Source organism: Danio rerio, chromosome 8 (assembly GCF_052040795.2).
Source record: "Danio rerio strain M-AB ecotype USA chromosome 8, GRCz13ab, whole genome shotgun sequence".
NCBI lineage: Eukaryota > Metazoa > Chordata > Actinopteri > Cypriniformes > Danionidae > Danio > Danio rerio.
The window spans coordinates 32,254,146-32,273,703 of record NC_141028.1 but is presented as its reverse complement, the minus strand read 5'-3'; the positions used below and the strand labels follow the sequence as shown (position 1 = coordinate 32,273,703).

The following is a 19,558-nucleotide window of genomic DNA, read 5'->3' as shown; positions in this document are numbered from 1 at the left end:
CAAAACTGGCTAGCAGTTTTGCTTTTATGCTGCAGAAATGGTTTCTCCTGTGTTTCTTATCCAAATTTCGCCAAACTGTTTCAATAATTGGCAGGAAGACGTCTGCCGACACTGTGGTAAAAACCTTGGAAGCATGCTATGGTTAACCCTGAGCAAATACCATAAAACGGCATGTTACATTTAACCCTGTGTTACTTTGTGCCCGGCGCTCCCCTACCTTAAAATAAAGTGACTGAAAAAATCATGAAAAAAAACCATTTGAACCAATCCACAAACAAAAGCTACTACCAAGCCTCAGCCAGGTCAGAAAAAGTAACTCAAAAGTTAATCAAAAGTAACGCAAGGCATTACTTATCGTTAAAGTAATGCTTCTTTTTTGGGGTGTAACTTAATATTTTAATGCATTACTTTCTAAAGTAACTTTCCCTAACTGCATACTAAACTCCTAGAGCCCTCAAAGAAAACACTATAGTGGTTGTGTCCAAAAGAGACGGATTAAAACACCAGATGTAAATGGAATATATCTTGTTTTTTTTTTCTTTTTACAAATTTAAGTAGACTGTACATAAAACATAAAGTTGTCCCCACAAAAAATGCAAGAATGTGTATATGTGATCCGATCAACCAAAGCACATGCATATACCAGGTATAAACAGGGCCATCAGCTTGAATATCTTCACCGTTGGCTGGTGAGGTAATCCTGTTTCTAAACATCAGTCTTGAGATGCTGAAATGCTTCAGTTAACGTTTTTGTTATCACTGCTTTTACTACCATATGGCCCATATGTGTTGAGCGTAGTTACCGCATATGGTTGCTGAAACAAATGAATTCGTTTACTCGCTTTAATCGCCACCAGCATACATCATTACAATGGCTGTTTTGTCCTTCACCCCTGCCAGTTTTTTTTCATGTAGTCTAGCTGATTCTCAAGGATAGATGTTATTCCATCACTCTCTGGCACCAGACGACTGCATTAAAGCCTCTAAACTGGACTCGCTCCGGGCTGATGGCAGCCGTCACTGTAACGTAACGCTCCTCTGGGTGTTACCATTGAAATGTCAGCCTGCCATTGCTGATCACTAGCTCAACGGCTTCCAGCGCTGGAAAATAAACACCTTTTTCATTTTCTTCTTCTACTGTCCCTTTTTTCTGTAGCCTTGTTTTTTTGGAGTGGGAGGGGTGATGAGATGTGTGATTTCAGGGCCTCTGAATTCCTCCATTAATGACTCCCAGCTTTCCAGCACTGAGAGGCTAGAAAGAGGGACTGCGACACTCAGGCTGACAGACCTGCTAAAGGGCTTCTCAGACACAACGCCGGCAGGAGAACCAATGTGGAGCTCAGCTTGACAGCTGTATGACTGTAGAATTTTTAAAAACGCATATTCAGTCATTATTACTCATTCAACTGGTTTTCCATGTTACGAAGTTAAAGAAAAACTCCCTTTTTTCATTTTACAGATGCGCAAGAGTAAACCAGTTGAGTTTTAACATTTTTTAATTCATCCAGGAGCACTTTTAGCTTAGCTTAGCATATATAATTAAATCAGATTAGACCATTAGCATCCAGAAAATTTCAAAAGTTTTGCAAATTTACTCATTTAAAGCTTGACTCTTCTGAAGATACATTGTGTACTAAGAAATGTAATGACCAATTGCTATTTTCTTGGCTGATATGTCTAGTAACTATCATTCTGGCGCAATATTCAAGAGACTGTAACACGGCTGCAGCAGGCACAATGATATTACACAGTGCTGTTAGCTAGCAGGCTTTAGACTATTTTTGGGTGCTGCAAAATATCAGTGCCTGTGCAGAAGTGATGTAACTTCAGAAGGGTTGAGCTTTAAAAAAGAAAAGTATTGAAATCAAATAAGCGAGATACTAATGGTCTATATTCTGATTCAGTGATTTAAGCCAGACCCAGAGACTAGCTGAATGTATTCAAAATTTATAAAACTCAAGTGTTAAAATGTATTAAAATTAGACTATTTCCAAAAAAAGAGAGATTGTTTCTTTAAAAGATTGTTTGGAAATTACAATAATTTCAAATTGAGTGTACTAGATTGAGATTGTTCCAGTTAAATTTGTAGCCTAATGGTTTTGTAGCCTAGTGCTTTTGTTTTAAACAGAGATGGTCCACTAATGGGGCAGCCATTATAATTATATCACAATTATTTACAGTATATTATATCATATTAAGACACCAAGCACACTGATGATAATTTACAAAAAAAATTTCTTTCGCAAACTAATAAACCAACAATGCAAGTAAACCTGAAAAATGTTATGAATGAGTTACTGTATGTTTCCTATTACCTCACAACTGTTTTGCCGAATAGTTCACAGGTTCATGTGTTTACATCCATGTCAATACCCTATAACAAAGCCCCAAGATGTTTTATTTAAAAAATGGACAAAATTCCGTTTTTTCCCAAGGCACAAGGTTCATGTGCAGACAAACATGCTGTTTAAATAGCTCCTGTTCACAGACATGTAAGAAAAAACACTGAAAACCTTTAGTCACATCAGGCTAGTTCTAAATCTAAATTCCATGTTTTGTAATTTACACAGAGACAATAAATCTAAATTTTTGACTGTCTATTCAGATAGCCTATTCAGGGTCACATTTTCCCTTTCTTTTAGGCTCAGTCCTTTTTTTTAATCTTTTTTTTAATCATTGCAATAAATATTTATGGACAAGTCTTGATTAGCTGGCAAATGGAGTCAAATCCCCTTTACCCCCAGCACAATGATGTTGCATGCATGAATTATGGGAGTGAGTTCTGCTATAAGCTATTAGCAATGTGTTAAAAAAAAAAACAGGTGCAATGATGTGACATTCTCTGCATAGTTGAAAATTAATCCATCAAATATTAAAAGGCAATAAAAGGCTTATTAGAAATAAATGACTTTCAGCAGTCCATGAATAATGCCCCAAACTCGAGTCAAGCCTTTCTGCCTATTTTTTTACAGATTGTTTCCTATATTGTATGAATGTACGAAACAGTGAACTTAAAAGTGCTTTGACCACAGATATTTTTGTGATTCTTAAATCATGAAGCAAAATAATTAATGCTTGACTTGACCACCCTTCTACCCCTCATATCATAAATAAAACACCTGGGATCAGGACAAGTATCTGATGTTAAACAATATAAAAGTGATCATACACAAAACACCTGGGATCAGGACAGGTATCTGATGTTAGTGTAAACAATATAAAACAGACCCCCTAGTTTTTGTGTTTTTTGCGCAATTTTTTTGTGGCGGTAATTCCTAGAAACGTAATACTCCTTAAGATGGATTGCCGTAAAACTCGTCAGTGGCAGGGAAGTGTTTTCTGTCGTTAATTGCAGGGAAAGAGGTAAATGAAATATTTATTAATTTGATGCACATCATAATACTAGCCATACTGTACATGTAAAGCACAAATAATGTCCTTCAATTCACAAACGCACCACAGCCTGTCTAATCGCATCTTTGTTTTAACTTCACATGTACATCGCTTGGCGCCTTTCATTTACATCTGCCTACTGCACAAGCTGAAAACTCCCCCACCTGCCATTCCATGTAATGTAATGATTGTGAGGGCGCAGGTAACACGCCATCTTTAGAGAGACACTCCAACATGTCACATGTACAGCACAGGCAACACAAGTAATGTAAAACAATAAATTGCAAACTGAAATGAATATAAATTGATTCTATAGTTTGGAATTTGAGGTTTTGTGATATTATTTACATTATTTCCGATTATTTTGCGTTTGAATTAAGAATTTTGCAGGATTGCAAAAATTTGTAAAGTTATGTTGATTTTGCGTCGGATTCAGTGATCGTGGAATTACGTGGTCTTATGAAAGTGATCATACATGAAACACCTGGGATATCTGTAGATATCTGAAGTTATAGCAGTATTAATGTAATGTGACAGGTATCTTAAGTTACTTTGTTTAATTTAAAATACATTAACTTCACATAAAAAACTTGCGATCACGTACAGAAAGCAAATGGCTGTTTTCACAATTTGCGCTAATCAGGTTACTGTTGGTCAGAATTCTCTAAATATCAGTTAAAATTATGAAAACTTGAATAAGTTGGATTAATAAATTAGGATGTAATAGAATTAAAGATAATCTTGATTTATTGAAGCATACAGTTTGTAGACTATTACACAAACTACTGAAAACATTACAGAAAAAGTTGAACAAGTGTCTGTTTTCATGAGTCATGACAAACAAAAATTAAAGAACAATTGCATCTCTCAGTAAGTTTAATTAAGTATATGGAGTATTAGTGGCTCAGCTTTGTTATTCGATGTTTGTTTTGTGCAACATTCTGAAAACATAACCCTATATAAGTTTCTGGAGATCGCAAATTATGTAGCCAGAGCTATGTATGGCATTTGTTCATTTCTGACATTTGACATTTGTTCTTTCTAACAAATGCTACGGGGCGGTATGACGGCGTTCCTTTTCTTGCTTACCAGCTGACCGATTACCTGCATGTGGACAGCTTTCCCGCTGCTACCAGTTTGTACGGTAGCCCCACATATGTCGGAGGACTTAAGATGCAGAGTAGAGTTGACTGTGGCGATGGGGTTCGAGTCTGGTGAAGAACCAACACAGGCTCATTCTGAAAACAGTTCCGTGGACGTTTCTGGAAATGCGGATTATGTAGCCAGAGGTATGTATGACTGCATTTAATTATTTAAGCGAATCAGGTCAATCGTTAAAATTGGTTGGGTTTAGGGAAGAAGAAGGGTGGGTAAGTCGCCCAGTTAACCTTTCAGTCAGTCAGACAGATGGTCGGTCGGTCAACAGCGGCCTCTGGTGGGTTTACGTGAGAAAAGCGCGTGCACGAATGGCACTTGGAGAGACTTTTGAGTTACGAAAAAGCGCACACAGCGGCCTCTCATGGATTCGCGAAAACAACAACTGCAAAAATGAGTACATGTCGGGACGTATTTCGCGGTCTCCAGAAATGTGGACTACGTTTTCAGAATGAGCCTGGGTTGTGAAGAACGCTTCCAGAAAGGTAAGACAAAAACAGAAGGCAAAAAAATTTAAGTTTTTTGGATTGCTTTTAAAAACACTTGGTTGGGTTTAGGAAAGGGTGTGGGCGGGTCAGTAGGTGCTTTTTAAAATAATATTGGTTAGGTTTAGGGAAGGCGGAGGGTTTTTGAAAACACTTGGTTGGGTTTAGGGAAGGAGGTGGGCGGGTCAGAAGGTGCTTTTTAAAATAATATTGGTTAGATTTAAGGGGTGGTGGAGGGTAGGGGTATCTGTCGGTTGGTCAGTCAGTCAGTGAGTTAGTCAACAGCGGCCTCTGCTGGATTTGCGTAAGAACAGCAAGCGTGAATGGCACTCGCGAGAGAAATTTGAGATACACAGCGGCCTCGAATGGATTCATGAAAACAATAATTGCAAAAAGGAACGTAGCTCCTGGAACATATTTCAGAATGAGCCTGAGTTGGTTGTGTGTGTATTTCATTTTGTTTGAATAAAGGTTCAACAAACAGGAACTGCAGCCCATCATATTGAATCCAGCAGTCATTTGTGGAAAAAGGTAGGTTTCTCTTTTGGTTGGCTTTAAGAGCAATTACAAAGTTGATGTATTCAGAGAGAGAGTTGTGCAGTTTATCAAGGGTTACCGTGGATTGAAACAAGCTCGGCGACTCTAGCATATGAATAATAAATGGCTGCCACCCATGCAGAGGAGTTAGAAGGGGCAGCCTGAATCAGTTTCCATCACTCTGTTTTTAAGGCCATATGCCCCTTTTCATTACTTAGAGCACACCAGCTGTATTGTAACTACAACCAATTTCCTTGCAGTCTATAAAACTGTCAATCAGAATCATAGAAGAGAGCCGAGCGCGGAGGAGAGAGCATGGCTGCCTGGACGGGGGGGAAGGAGGCTGAATTTCTAGCCAGATGTCAGCAAGTCCAAATCCACTGCGAGATAATGCTGTTGTAAACTTCAAGCAAATTGATTAGGCTTTTTATATAAAGCCATTTGACATGGATAGCGGTTAGGTCAGGGACTTTTATTTATTTGGCTTGTTTCTGTCACAGAATTTAATGGAGGTAATTCTGAGATTTTATCTTACAATTATATGTCCTCTGAATTCAGAATCTATATGTATGACTTCTGACTTTTCTTGGAATTGTGACTTTGTCTTTTTAAAATTGAGAATTGATAGATTAAACTCAGTACTGTGAAGTTAAAATAAATTTAATTGCAATAAAGCCTATTAAATTAAGGAGGGTCATGTTGTTACTACAGAATATGTTCTTACACTGTATAACAGTTTATTTATACAGTTGAAGTCAGAATTATTAGCCCCCCTGAATTATTAGCCACCATTTCCCCCCCAAATTTTTGTTCTGGAGGAATTTTTTCAACACATTTCTAAACATAATAGTTTTAATAACTCATCTCTAATAACTGACTTATTTTATCTTTGCCATCATGACAGTAAATAATATTTTACTAGATATTTTTCAAAATGCTAGTATTTAGCATAAAGTGACATTTAAAGGCTTAACTAGGTTACTGGTTAACTAGGCAGGTTAGGGTAATTAGGCAAGTTATTGTATAACGATGGTTTGTTCCGTAGACTAATCAGGGGAAAAATATAGCTTAAAGGGGCTAATAATTTTGACCTTAAAATGATGTTTAAAAAATTAAAAACTGCTTTTATTCTAGCTGAAATAAAACAAATAAGACTTTATCCAGAGGAAAAAATATTATCAGATATACTGTGAAAATTCCTTGCTATGTTAAACATAATTTGGGAAATATTTAAATAAAAAAATAAATTCAAAGTGTGCTAATAATTCTGACCAGCTGTATCTTCCATATTGTAATATAGTTTGGGCAAGTACTTTCCCTATACTCTTCAAAATATTTTTTTTCTTCAGAAGCATTTTGTAAAGATTGCGACTCGATCAAATTCATTTACTCCATCTTCTTTCCATCTATGATATTAACATTTTTTAAATATATGTCTTTATGTATAAGATTTTCTCAAATGAAGGTAACATACCAGATCATTTCAGAAGGTATTTTAAAGTAAATTCAAAGCTTTATTGTCATTTTACTCATCAGTTTTCATTTTGCCACAGTTCATACAAGTAGAGTGCAATACTAGATTAAATTTAGGGGTATTAAAGAGCCCCTATTATGTTTTTTTTTTGAAAATGACCAAGTCAAGTGAAATATCCAGCTAAGGCTTAAATCTGAAAGTGTGCCATGTTTAAAACTATTGATTCATCTCTAAAAAGAGTCCTTTTTAGCCGTTCTTTAGCCGTGTCGGTGTGACGTCAATTATTTTGGCCTGGATTCCCTTCTGAAGAGATGCTTCTTACATCTTTGTTGTCTAAGAAAATAATAAACCTTGTTACTTCTTGATAAACGTTCATTGTGAGTTGGGACAGGAGAAAGGGGAAAACCCTAAATTGAGTATTTAAGTTTAATTTATTTATTTATTTTCACTCTTGTTATTGTTCCCATCAACCCTAGACTGGTTGGGACGTAACAACGGAATTCAAGCCCCGCCCATTTGTTGCACGCACAGACCCAGGAAAGTGTGAGGGAAAGTTAATGTTATTATCTATACCCAAAGATGAGTCAGTGGTTGAAGTTTATTTTTGAAAAAATACCTCAGCATTAAAGGCCCAGCCTTGTGCTGTGTTCTAGTCATTTTTCTGACGAGTGATTCAGCAATCTACATGCTTACAATGGGGATTTATTCACCATTTGTTAAAGGAAGGATTAGAAAAGACTATTGACGTATGGGACTTTGTCAGAGCTTGACAGGAACTTTACACAGTTCATGGATCAGTTTCTTCCTCCATTTCACGAGTGTAAATAAGTGTGATTAAAATGATTGCTTCCTTGTTTTATCTAGCTTGCAATTTATGCATTTAATTGTGTTGTTACTTGTTACTGTTTGTACTGTGTCTGGTTAACTCTTTATATTCTCATATCGCGTCTTAAACCATATGAAAAATGCGACACGTGCTGCTTTGTTTACGGATTTAAATGCGTTTGTGAGCTCGCGATCCACTGCCATTTGTCATTGCTATGGCCACCGTCAGCTGTTCCTACAAGTTTTAAAATAGTTCAGCTTTTGCCACTGTGTGGATTAATACTGAACGAGTGTCATGGTTAAGAGTAATATCTTGGCATTTAACTGCATTGCTTTAATGCACTCCTGCACTGGGCTCACACATACACTCTGCACTCTGACTACATCCACAATGTTGATAAGCCGTGGTGGGCATGTCTTTCTTTCTTACGCTGAACGCATTTGACCAATCACAATAGACTGGCTCATTAGACCACTTAGCGCAGATTAGCATCGCGCTAAGGAGGGGTTTGGAAACAAATGAATTGCTGAACCATTTGGGAGTCATTGGGATAATTAGGTAAAAATAAATGCATATTATAAGACAATGAAAGTGTTTTTGACCTTGCATGCATATCAGGCTGTTGTTAGAGACATAAAAATATGACCCTTTTTAATGCATAATAGGGGCTTTTTAAACTATGGAATGGTTTATCTCATATAATAAAAAATGGTTTCTCTTTAACAGGTATTAAGAGATGCATAAGGAATCACTTTAATGTTGTAAGAATTCTGTTTTATTGCAGGATTTAATTTTATTTTATGGTTGTGTGTGTTTCTATTTTTATTTGTGTGTATTATTACTCACTTAAATTGTAATTTAGCATTTTTTGAATGTGATTGTTTTGCTATTTTTTATTATTATTATTTAGGTAGAGGCATAAATAAGCCTTTTGGGCTTTTTGCTTCTTCCTGCACATTATGGCTTATATATTTTATTCATTTATTTTTGTTTGTTTTTTATACTTTTGTATTTTTGTGCAAATAAAGAAAAGAAAAAAAAACTTTTGCAGTAAATAGTCACAATTTGGAGGTAAAAATCTGACTTTTCCCCCTTGTAAGCCTGGGACAATATTAGAAATGCAAGATATACTCAGAATTAAAAATAAAAATATAAACTTGCAATTGCAAGAAATGAAGTAACATTTTTAAAAAAATTGGATCAGAAATGTGATATTCCAAAAATAATATTAATTAATAAATTATAATCTTACAATTCTAAATAAAATTGTGCAAAAACATATTAACTTACAAGCGCAATATACAATTATATACTTCAGAGGCGCGGGAAAACTGTCAGACTTAAAATCTTGCTTTTCTCCCTCACAGTTATTAGTTCATACCTTTCAATTATATATATATATATATATATATATATATATATATATATATATATATATATATATATATATATATATATATATATATAAAGGTTTTGTGAAATAAAGTCAGAGCTTAATGATTGAAAGTATGGAAAATCATAATAACTGAGTGTGAGGTGATGAAACATTTCATGCAGCAGTTGATTTGCCAAGATTACGCTAAAGAAACAGTCACGGCTAATGCTACAGTTTGAAGAATCATTTATTAAAGGTATAGCAAAGAGACAAATAAGTTATAATATTTTTATTTGTTAGAATTCTATCAGTGTTTGAACATTATTATTTAGAGAGCTAGTACATTTGTTCTACTTTCATGGCTAGCTTTTCACAAAACCCAAAAACAAGTCTTCAGATTGGACTCACTCTCGTCTATATAACACTGTAACAGGGGAACTTTAGTTGTCCGAGAACAAGTTAGCAATGAAAGTGTGCATCTTAATGTCTTCTCAGTTATGTTCTCACAAAAAAATGGTAGCATTACATATAAACTCTTTAAAAATATACTTCTGTCAATGTACCTTGACATACTACTATTTACACTACAAAAATAAATTTTCATATAAATAAATTATATGGCATACATTTATCTTTGTAACTGAAAAACGACATCCAAACCAAAAACAAGAAAAATAATGGCAGTCTGTAAAAAAAAAAAATCATTGATTATTTTCCTTTTAAATCCTCTAAGAGCTATGATGAATCTGTAAGGTAAATGTTATATACTCTTTTTTTTCCTATTTAACATTAGTAAGCACTTTATACAGATCAAAATCCATTATTGTAACAAAGAAACTGTAATAATAGTGTTTTCCGACAAACGTAAAAATCCCTGCATTGTTAAAAACTGGCATTATGACCATTATTGAACAACAAAACATCTTATTATACAAAAATATAAATACTGCAAAACAATTGTTTAAAAAACAGCATATATATATATATATATATATATATATATATATATATATATATATATATATATATATATATATATATATATATATATATAAACAAACACATTACAATAGTTGCCAGCCATGATTTTCTCCCATTTCTGCCAATGTGACATGTAGGAGAACACAAACACAACAAACAAACAAACGCAACAAACAAACGACACAGAAGAGCTCTCAAAGTCTTTGTCAAGAACAAACATGTGTTTGACAGGAAGTCGATGTGGATGAGGGGCTCACAGCAAACACACACACACACACACACGACGACCCCTGACCCTTAAAGCACTCGCATGCACCATTTGGCAGTCGAGGGGGAACGGTGTTCTGTTGTGGGTTTTTATGAGGTGAGGTCAGCGCAGAGAGCAACTCTGCCTAAATTAGGGCCAGTAGTTGCGGTTTGTCATTGAGGAGGTCAAGGCCATAGTCGCGATCGGCCACCTTGAGAATGCTCATTAGCTTAGCTTATTACAAATAGGAGACCAAAAGTTTCAGAGCGGATATCACTGTAACAGTAATGATTAGCTTAAACCACCATCCGACTACAAAATAATGCCATACTGTAAAAAAAACAAAACATAAAAAGACGCTACAATGCAAACCCGAAATAACCATAACGTCAACAATTAATGAGTCACGAGCAAACTCAGGGTGGCCACAAACGGCCATTTTACAGTAAACACCTGGAATATGAAGGTACAAGAGAGCAGAGAGAGTTTCAGTACGAAGGACAGAACAACAGACACAGTCACCCAACAAACACTCGTTTCCTTCTTCATTTCTGCACAGCTAAATTCTCACGCATAGCGTGTTTCATTGTTAAACAGTATTTGTTTTGTTTTTTCAACTACCACAGGTTTGTGATAAGCACATGAACATTAAAAAAGCATAAACTCTAACGCTTCAATATACATAAAACACAAACATCCGCGCACGCACGCTTAAACATCTGATGCTTAACTGGAGATATCATCTAGCATATCATTTCCCTGAACGTGTCCTCTGAAAGTGTGCAGTTTTGTACTGGTGTTTTGAACAGAAGTGTACCGTAAGTGCAATGGAAAACATTTATCATACTATGGTAGGTCACTTAGTGTTTGTTCTTGTAACTAATCTGCATCTGAGGGGTCTAGAGGGCCTGACGTGATATAAAAACTCAAACATACGACATTTTCACTCTCTCATTCGCACAGTTCTATAAAATTAGAGGAAATAATTGCATAGCATTATACAAACATCACAACGAATATCATAAGCAGCAACGACCGTATGCTGAAATGTTTGTCAAGAGTGAAGTTTCCTTATGGCACAGATACACACAAACGATGGGTGGGCACTTGAAACACACAAGTCTGATATTGACCCCGGTCAAATTATAGCTACTCTCGTTCGTTATTTACATTTGTGTACACATAAATACTTATAGAAATATCTAACAATAATACACCAGGGTTATACAGTAACAGAGTCAAGCACCGAGATGGTGCCGCTGGTCAAAGTGTCCCGTCATGCAGCACCATGTTTCTGCCTCACAGGCAGACTGATGTCCCATCTTTGGCTGTTTGAGCTTCAACATTCAACCACTGAGAAGACAAAACAGGGAGAGAAGAGAGTTGAAAAGCAGTTAAATATGGATTATAATTCATAATAACAGAGGCTGATTCTGAAGTCCACTTAATTAAATTAAATAAAAAAGTTAGTAACTGTTTTAATTATGAATCTAAATGTAATGGAATAAGTCTGGGTGATTGAATATATTATTACAAATTGATCCCAAATCAGTATATACACTACCCAGTGCTTTCCACACATAGACTTTACTCAGGCGGACTGTCCGGGTATAGTAATGGGTATATAAAAGTATATTTAGTGACCTTTATTACTATCATTATCATCCTTTAACACTTCTTTTGTATCTGCCTCATATAATCAAATATCCAAAATCGATTAACTGCACAATCAATTAGTAAAATCGTTTCATTTTTTTTTTGTGTGTGAGACCTGTCAACACCCACAAACAGACATGCCTTTTAGGGGCGTAAAAAAATGTATCTGTCCCAGGTTTCTCCTAAAATGTCCGGGATTCAACTTTTGCTTTTAATTTCTATAGGCCCGTGCACATTGAGACATTATTTGCTCACGTTTTTCGTCGACGTTTAACGCCTCGTGACTAAATAAAGAGCATCAATGTGATTGTGCACTCCAACGCGCAAAACGCCAGTCGCAAAATCGTCATTTAAAAAAAAAAAACGCCTCATGCTTGATGCTTCAAAGCCTTCTCCACTAATCAGATCGGCACTTTTATTCACGTGCACGGAGCTGCTGAAGTTACAGTAGACAGCACTTGGAGGCTCTCAGGCGCAAAACTGTCAATGCGAAAACTTTATTCTCGAAGAGGATGAAATGACTGGCTGCAAAATATATGTACACCATTAGTAATGGTTAATCAACGCATGTGCCTTATTTGAATAATCAACACGTTTTTATTATCTGTTTTTATTAACTTTTCGGTCATTTATTTCTCATTAGCTGATTATTTGATTAATTTGATGATGTTATTATATTACATAGGCTATTTTATATGCATATCTAAAATACTTTGGCATTCAAGTTTGCTTTAAACTTTAAAGAGAGAGAGAAGCAGATTTGACCTGTCAGTGGGTGTTCATGACTCCTAAACAGCATAAAAGAGAAACAGTGGATTTCTTTTATTTACTTTGAGCCATTGAAAAGAAACCGCCACAATGAATAAAATTATTGGTAAAAATGTTCCCAGTGATGGGTTGCAGCCGGAAGGGTATCCGCTGCGTTAAACATGTGCTGGATAAGTTGCCGGTTCATTCCGCTGTGGCGACCCTAGATTAATAAAGGGACTAAGCCGAAAAGAAAATGAATGAATTGTTAAAAATTGTTAAAAAAAAGTTATGTTTTGTTTGTCGCATATAGTTAATTGTTTATGTGATGTGGGTAAATGATGAGTTTCAATCCGTCCATCACCACAAGTATATTTCAAACGTATGGGAAGCACTGCCACCATTTACCATAAGTTGCAATTAAAAAGCATAAAACATGCAGTAAAAAACTGTTTACTGTTTACTATTTTAACATAAAAGTAATTTAATGCAGACTTTGTATGGTATTTTGATGTACTTATAAACACTTCACTTCCTTCATTACTGGATGAATCAGCATTTTAAAGGAAGCACTTGAATCATTCAATCAGACGATCACATATTTTACTGTTGTTCGTCTCCACCAACTGATTTAATTCATACAATCTTTATCTATAGCAGGGATCACTGCTCCCGGAGGTCCGGTATCCTGCAGATATTAGCTCCAACCCTAATTAAACACACCTGAACAACCTAATAAAGTACTTAATACATCCAGGCAGGTGTGTTGAGGCAAGTTGGAGCTAAACCCTGCAGGGCACCGGACCTCCAGAAACGAGATTGGTGACCCCTGATGTGTAGCATTAACTTATTTCCAAAAGCTGATTTACTTTGTTTTGATCTACTAAAATATTTGAATCAAGATTTCAAACTTTTAACGATTAACCATTCGCGTACATCATAAATCGTTATTTATTCCTAGACTGTTTTCATCTGCTGATGTGGACAAATGATGTAGAGAATTGTACTTGTGTTTAACGTCAGCAAACTGACCTCAGCTGGAGGGTCTTGTGTGGCAGACATTGGCAGTGTCATATTCTAGATCCTGCAGCTCCATGCCCTCCACTTTCGAGCTGTCGTGGCTCTCGTCAAAGGGCACGTGAGGGTCGGAGAAGTGTGGGTCATTGTGGACGTCTCCTGAAGTCTGATAGCTGTCATTGGAGGGGTAGGACGGGTACGCGGGGCTCTGACTGGGCACTCCTGAATGAACGGCGACTGTCACTGAAGCTGAGGCCGTTACCGTTGTGATGGGCTGACAGTAATTGGGGCCAGTGGACGGATGGGAGGGGTGGGGGTTGTAGGGGTTGTGGGACCGGGGGCGATGGGCCCCTGAGCGGTCCCGGTGGTTGGGGCCTGAATGGCCTCCTGGCTCAGTAGCGGTTTCAAAAGCATCCATGCGAGGCCTGTGAGGAGGAGGCGGGTGACCGCTCCCAAAGTCCCTCTTAGGGTCCCTGCTACAATATCGCTTTGACGGCTGAGGAGCAGCATCGTGAGAACTGGACCTGTAATGCTGCTGTATTTGCTGCTGTCTGGAGTCATCCTATGGAAAACATTGAAAAATTCATGTTAATTCATGTAAAATTCAAAGAAATATGCTCCATAATGCTTTGTGTAAATGAATGGAGCAACTTTGAGCAATTTGTGCAATGAGGTGTCATTATTCTCCTCATAATTCATCCTTCATTCATTCATTCATTTTCTTTTCGGCTTAGTCCCTCTATTAATCTGGGGTTGCTACAGCGGAATGAACCGCCAACTTATCCAGCACATTTTTACACAGCGGATGCCCTGCCAGCCGCAACCCATCTCTGGAAAATCAATTCATCAATTGAATAATAAACATCAAATTGTTAGACCATAAATGACACTATAAACAAGACTCTCCATGATAATATTGAACATGAACATGAAGAATATACTGTATTTTAGGCAATACAAACATAAAGTTATCTGGAGGAACTAAACACAATGAACACATAAGGGCTTTGGCTATAGATATATTCAAAGCTGTATTGTATGGCATTTTGGTGTATTTATAAACACTTCACTTCATTACTAGATGAATCAGCATTTTAAATGAAGCAGTTTAATCATTCAATGACAAACACATTTTTTAAGAATTGTTCATCACTAACAACTGAAATTATATAATATTCGTTCACAACGTCAAATTATTTACAAATATTGATTTACTTTATGCTTATCACTGCTGTAGACACCAGTGTCTGTATCATAATTCATCTATCGAAGTAAAAAAACAACAACTTATTAGACCTTTGATAACGACAAAAATACTAAACAAGACTTTCCGTAATAATATTGGACATTGGACATGGACATGATATTACTGTATTTTAGAAAATACAATAAGAAACATTTAGCAGATATGAAGATTAACTCAGATATAGAAGAAATTAGAAATCCACTTTCATACAAGTTTGTTTTCCGTGCAGAAATTGTGCTGCATGTTAGAATTTAGTAAAGCGTAAGATTTTTCGAATCCAGTAACAGTTAAAAATATTAAAACTAAAACACCTGTATTACCTGCTCTAATATAATCTACATGTTAAAATGTCTGTGCCAAAAGATATATATAGGGAAGTCATCATTGAACTTGCAAATTAGTGAACATAAATCAAGTATACAACGACAAGATATAACATCAGCAGTAACAAGACATAAGCTGCGTCCCAAATGGCACACTATACACTATGCACTCATGCACTATGTACTTATGCACTTACACACTCAACAGGAAAGTATATGTATGTAGTGTTGTCCCAAATGGCACACTAATGTTTTTTACTAAGCGGAAATTCAAACCGTTTCCCTGATGACGTTTGACGGTTGCCAAATCATTGAAATAAATGACCAAACTATCAAATAAAACCTGCCGTGAGTATTGCCGCATTCACCATCGGGAGGCGCTATAATCACTCTCGTAGGAGAATTTTGCTTTCACCATCCAAAATAAATAAAGTTATTCAACATGTGCGTCCGATAGCTCCGCCCCTTCCGCTACGTAAGCAAACCTGCGGTCGTTGAGTGCGTGAAGTGTCCATCATTCCACACTTCATTTTAGCGGCTGAATGAGTGCATCATCCGGGTAATTGAAGTGCTCTTATTATTTTTAGAGTTTTTAGTGTGAACGCACTACTTACACTATTTATACTACAAAATGGCGTAGAATAGTGCATAAGTATGCGATTTGGGACGCAGCTATAGATTTTGGACATGACGTTAAACAACTAGAATGTATGAATAGAACTAGAATGAGTCACATAGAGGAGGTAATTTGATTAAAGATTATTACAAAGAGAAGCATTCTGGATTCATAAATTAAAATCCTTAACACCAAGAGGAATAAATGAGGAATGGATCCTTTTGGTGTTTCTTTAATGGTTTGTTGTTTAGCTATAATATTTTGAATCATGAATTTTCATTGCATTGACGTTTCATGAACAAGTGAATGATGATAATTGATATGTTATTTTCCTGTGCAGATAATACTTTTAAAGGTGAAGGAAAATATTTCTTGTGTGGTTAATGACAGTATATTAAATTGAAAATTAGATCATGTTTTGAAAATGAGCAACCCATGTTTTGAATGTGTGTAAAAAGGTGGATAAAAGCTCAACTCACTGAGCAAGAAGGAAACATTGGCAGTTCAACTTGACGGCTGCCTTGTCGTCCTGCTGTGGCGATCCGCACCTCCTCCAGTCTGGCTGATCGCCCCCTGTTGGGCTGGAGGTTGTACTGCTGAAGCTCCTGGCTTATTCCGGACACAGTTGTGTTAGAGCCGTATTCTGAGTCTGAGGAGTCTGAACCAGCTCCAGGGGTCGTGTGACTTGGACGCATGGTGAAGCGGACCACCTGTGGCGGAGGCTCTGGAGACGGGGTGGGCAGCCGGCTTTGCCCATCCGCTGGAGATACCTGAAGTGATTACGACACAAACATCAATATTTCCTTTTTTGAGAGAGGACATTATAAAATGACTGAAAGTGGTCTAAGGAGAAAAAAGGCAGTAACTCTGAAATATAATTAACAGTGTAAAGTGTAGTTAAAGGGTTACAAAACACCAAAACACATTTTTTGAGCTGTCATATATGTATCCCACACTGCTAAAAACATTATTAGGACATATATTTCACTAAAAAGTGAAAATTGGTTGTTTTTGCGTTAATTAGAGCAAATTCGTACTTCCGGTTTGAAACAAATTTTTGAAGCTGTTTAGTTGGCATGTTTCTTAAATATCTGCAAACATATTATGGTATTTTTTAAGTTTTAGAAGAGTCAAAAACTGACATACAGCACTTTTAAATGAGTTGACGCAGAGTTAACCTTAATCTCTAAAACTGGCAAAAGCATATAAAACACTAATTTCAGAAAAAAGCTCAAAAAAAAAAAAATATGCTAACTCTGCATATCTCTATGTATGGTATGTAGGTGTTATGCCTGATAAAGTAGCAGGAGCAATCCTCTTACCTCAGGATAAGGGCCAAAGTAGGACAATAAGACTGGGAGCAGCACCAGTCCATTCAGGACCCCTAACACTGTTAGGATGGCCAAAACAGCGAAGAAATACCTGCAAATACACAACAAAAAACAGCTGTCAGAATAAAAGAGAACTTCACTGCTAGAAATGAGCAAAAGATACATCAATCGCTCACAAAAACACACTCTGGTTTGGTTTGAAACTAAATTTACCTTGTGCCAGAGAAAGTCTCCAAAGAGGTCTTTTAGAAAGCAGTACAGAAAAGCAGAGGACATAATTAGTTGGTTAATTCAAAGGCATGGAAAATAGGGAAGGAAAAAGACCACTTTTTTTCTTCTTTTAGGGTGAGTGGAGTACAAGCAAACACAGGCAAAAGCAAAACGGAGAGGAATGTGGACTACAGGCTTGCGAGAGAAGAGAGGGAAAGCACAAAGGGACAGGGGCCTCTCTTGCTCTTAAAAAAAAAAACGCAGAAGCAAACAAATGAAGTGAACGGTATAGAATTTAAACAATTTAGTCTAGGAGGAAGAGAGGAAAGACTACAGGCCCCTCTCGCCTGGCCTCAAGCACATTCACTTTCCTCTCTCCGACTCTCTCGATCACTCTTTCTATGCTAAGCCCCTGTGAAATTTCCCTGCCTTTCACAATCCCCTGCTCTAATTAAATCTCCAGAGTATCAGGTAAGACCCCCCAATCTCCTCCACAAATCCCTCCCTCCTGTCCACCTTCGCTCCCTCGCTCTTTCTCTCTTCTTCATTATGGTCAGCTTTGCTTCCTTCGCTACTCCAGCAATGCATCTGTGTTAATTGCCATGGCTCAAATTGCAGCTGCCATCTTGTATCTCAAAAACAAGGGGGATAACAAAATCCTTGGTTGATGTCCTCTTTATAACAAAATGTTAAGTTTTATGTACTCTAATAACGAATTTTGCTTAATACTATTATTATAAATTTATATAATAATTTCCATTTGATTTCAGATTATTAGATTTTATGTAAAATTTTGAACATTCGGATTAAAATATAAATCCCTTACTGACTGTACGTTTACAATGAAGGTGACAAGGCTCTCTCTTTTACTGCTCCACCAGCGAGAGTGTCAAAATTCTACACTGGATCTTGTATTTAAAGAGGCCGATGCAGCAAATCAGTTACATTCCCACATAAAAACATGCTTTCTAGCGTGAAAATGTTGTTGATCAAATGTATTTAAAAATGGAAGATCAAGTTGTTGTGTGTGGTGTGGCTTTGCTCTACTTATTTAATGAGTCCATATGTCTGAAATAATTTGAAGCAGCGAATACTGGTTTGTATTGTCATTATAGTTAAGATGAGATTCTTGCTTTTTTAAAGAAAAAAAAGAATATTAATTCACATCAGTAACTCGCCAGTAACATTATGAAATGTATTTCCCTGTAAAAAAACATCATAAATAATTGGAAATCCGGCGACCGAAATAATCAAACCCTTAGGAACAACTGTGGTTGGAACCCAGTGTTGCCAGATTGTAATTGTCAAAGTATAGTAGCAGAACATCAAAATTATCGTATTGGGAGCAAAATTATCATACAAACAGAGTCAAATGGAGAGAAACTAGGTGCACCTTAGTGGAAAGGTTTAAACTCAACCTCTGGGTCGCTGTCCTGCGTTTTCTTGCCAGATGTTAAGGGATTCATTTTAGGGTACAAATTGGATGCCGTCATGGACTGCAACATAGTGCTGGTTGGCTTGAAAGCAGTGCACCTTCCCGAATTTTTAACATACTCTGAGGTGTGCACGAGCCTATTCAGAGAATCTGTAATGAGCCGTTCACATGACGCATTCGATGGGGGAAAACAAGAACATAAAGAACAAACTCCCATCCTTCTCACCTTCCTTTTCAGCACTACTTTTTAACATTTTATTGCTTTAAAATTCAACCTCAACCTGAAAATAACTGACTTAAGCACGGCTGCCCACGGCAGGAATGTTAACTTATGAGAGAGAGTCATACTCCACGCTGATTGGTTGAGAAAATATAACGTAAGATGAGATAGAAAGCGTGTCTATCTCCATGTTCACCTCACAGACAGCAGACAAAAGATGCAGCTAGATCAATGAGTATAGAACAAGTGTGCCGCAAGCCTACGTTTGAGTGAAGGTTTCGGCC

The 19,558-nt window shown here is 36.7% G+C and overlaps 1 protein-coding gene across 2 annotated transcripts in view; it reads right to left on the bottom strand.

The window, feature by feature from the left end:
* Nucleotides 1-11,810: 11,810 nt before the first annotated feature.
* The window catches only part of ptch1 (patched 1), a 105,220-nt gene continuing 97,472 nt past the window's right edge, over nucleotides 11,811-19,558 (bottom strand). The window contains exons 21-24 of one of the 2 annotated variants that reach the window (NM_001305542.1): nucleotides 17,401-17,500; nucleotides 16,558-16,848; nucleotides 13,909-14,455; nucleotides 11,811-11,826 (exon numbers count right to left, since the gene is read on the bottom strand). In NM_001305542.1, the coding sequence (NP_001292471.1) occupies nucleotides 13,910-14,455; nucleotides 16,558-16,848; nucleotides 17,401-17,500 (937 nt within the window). In that variant the 3' untranslated portion in view covers nucleotides 11,811-11,826; nucleotide 13,909. Of the gene's footprint in view, nucleotides 11,827-13,908; nucleotides 14,456-16,557; nucleotides 16,849-17,400; nucleotides 17,501-17,622; nucleotides 17,652-19,558 lie in introns of those variants that run through there. The other variant, XR_015496811.1, reaches the window with a different exon arrangement.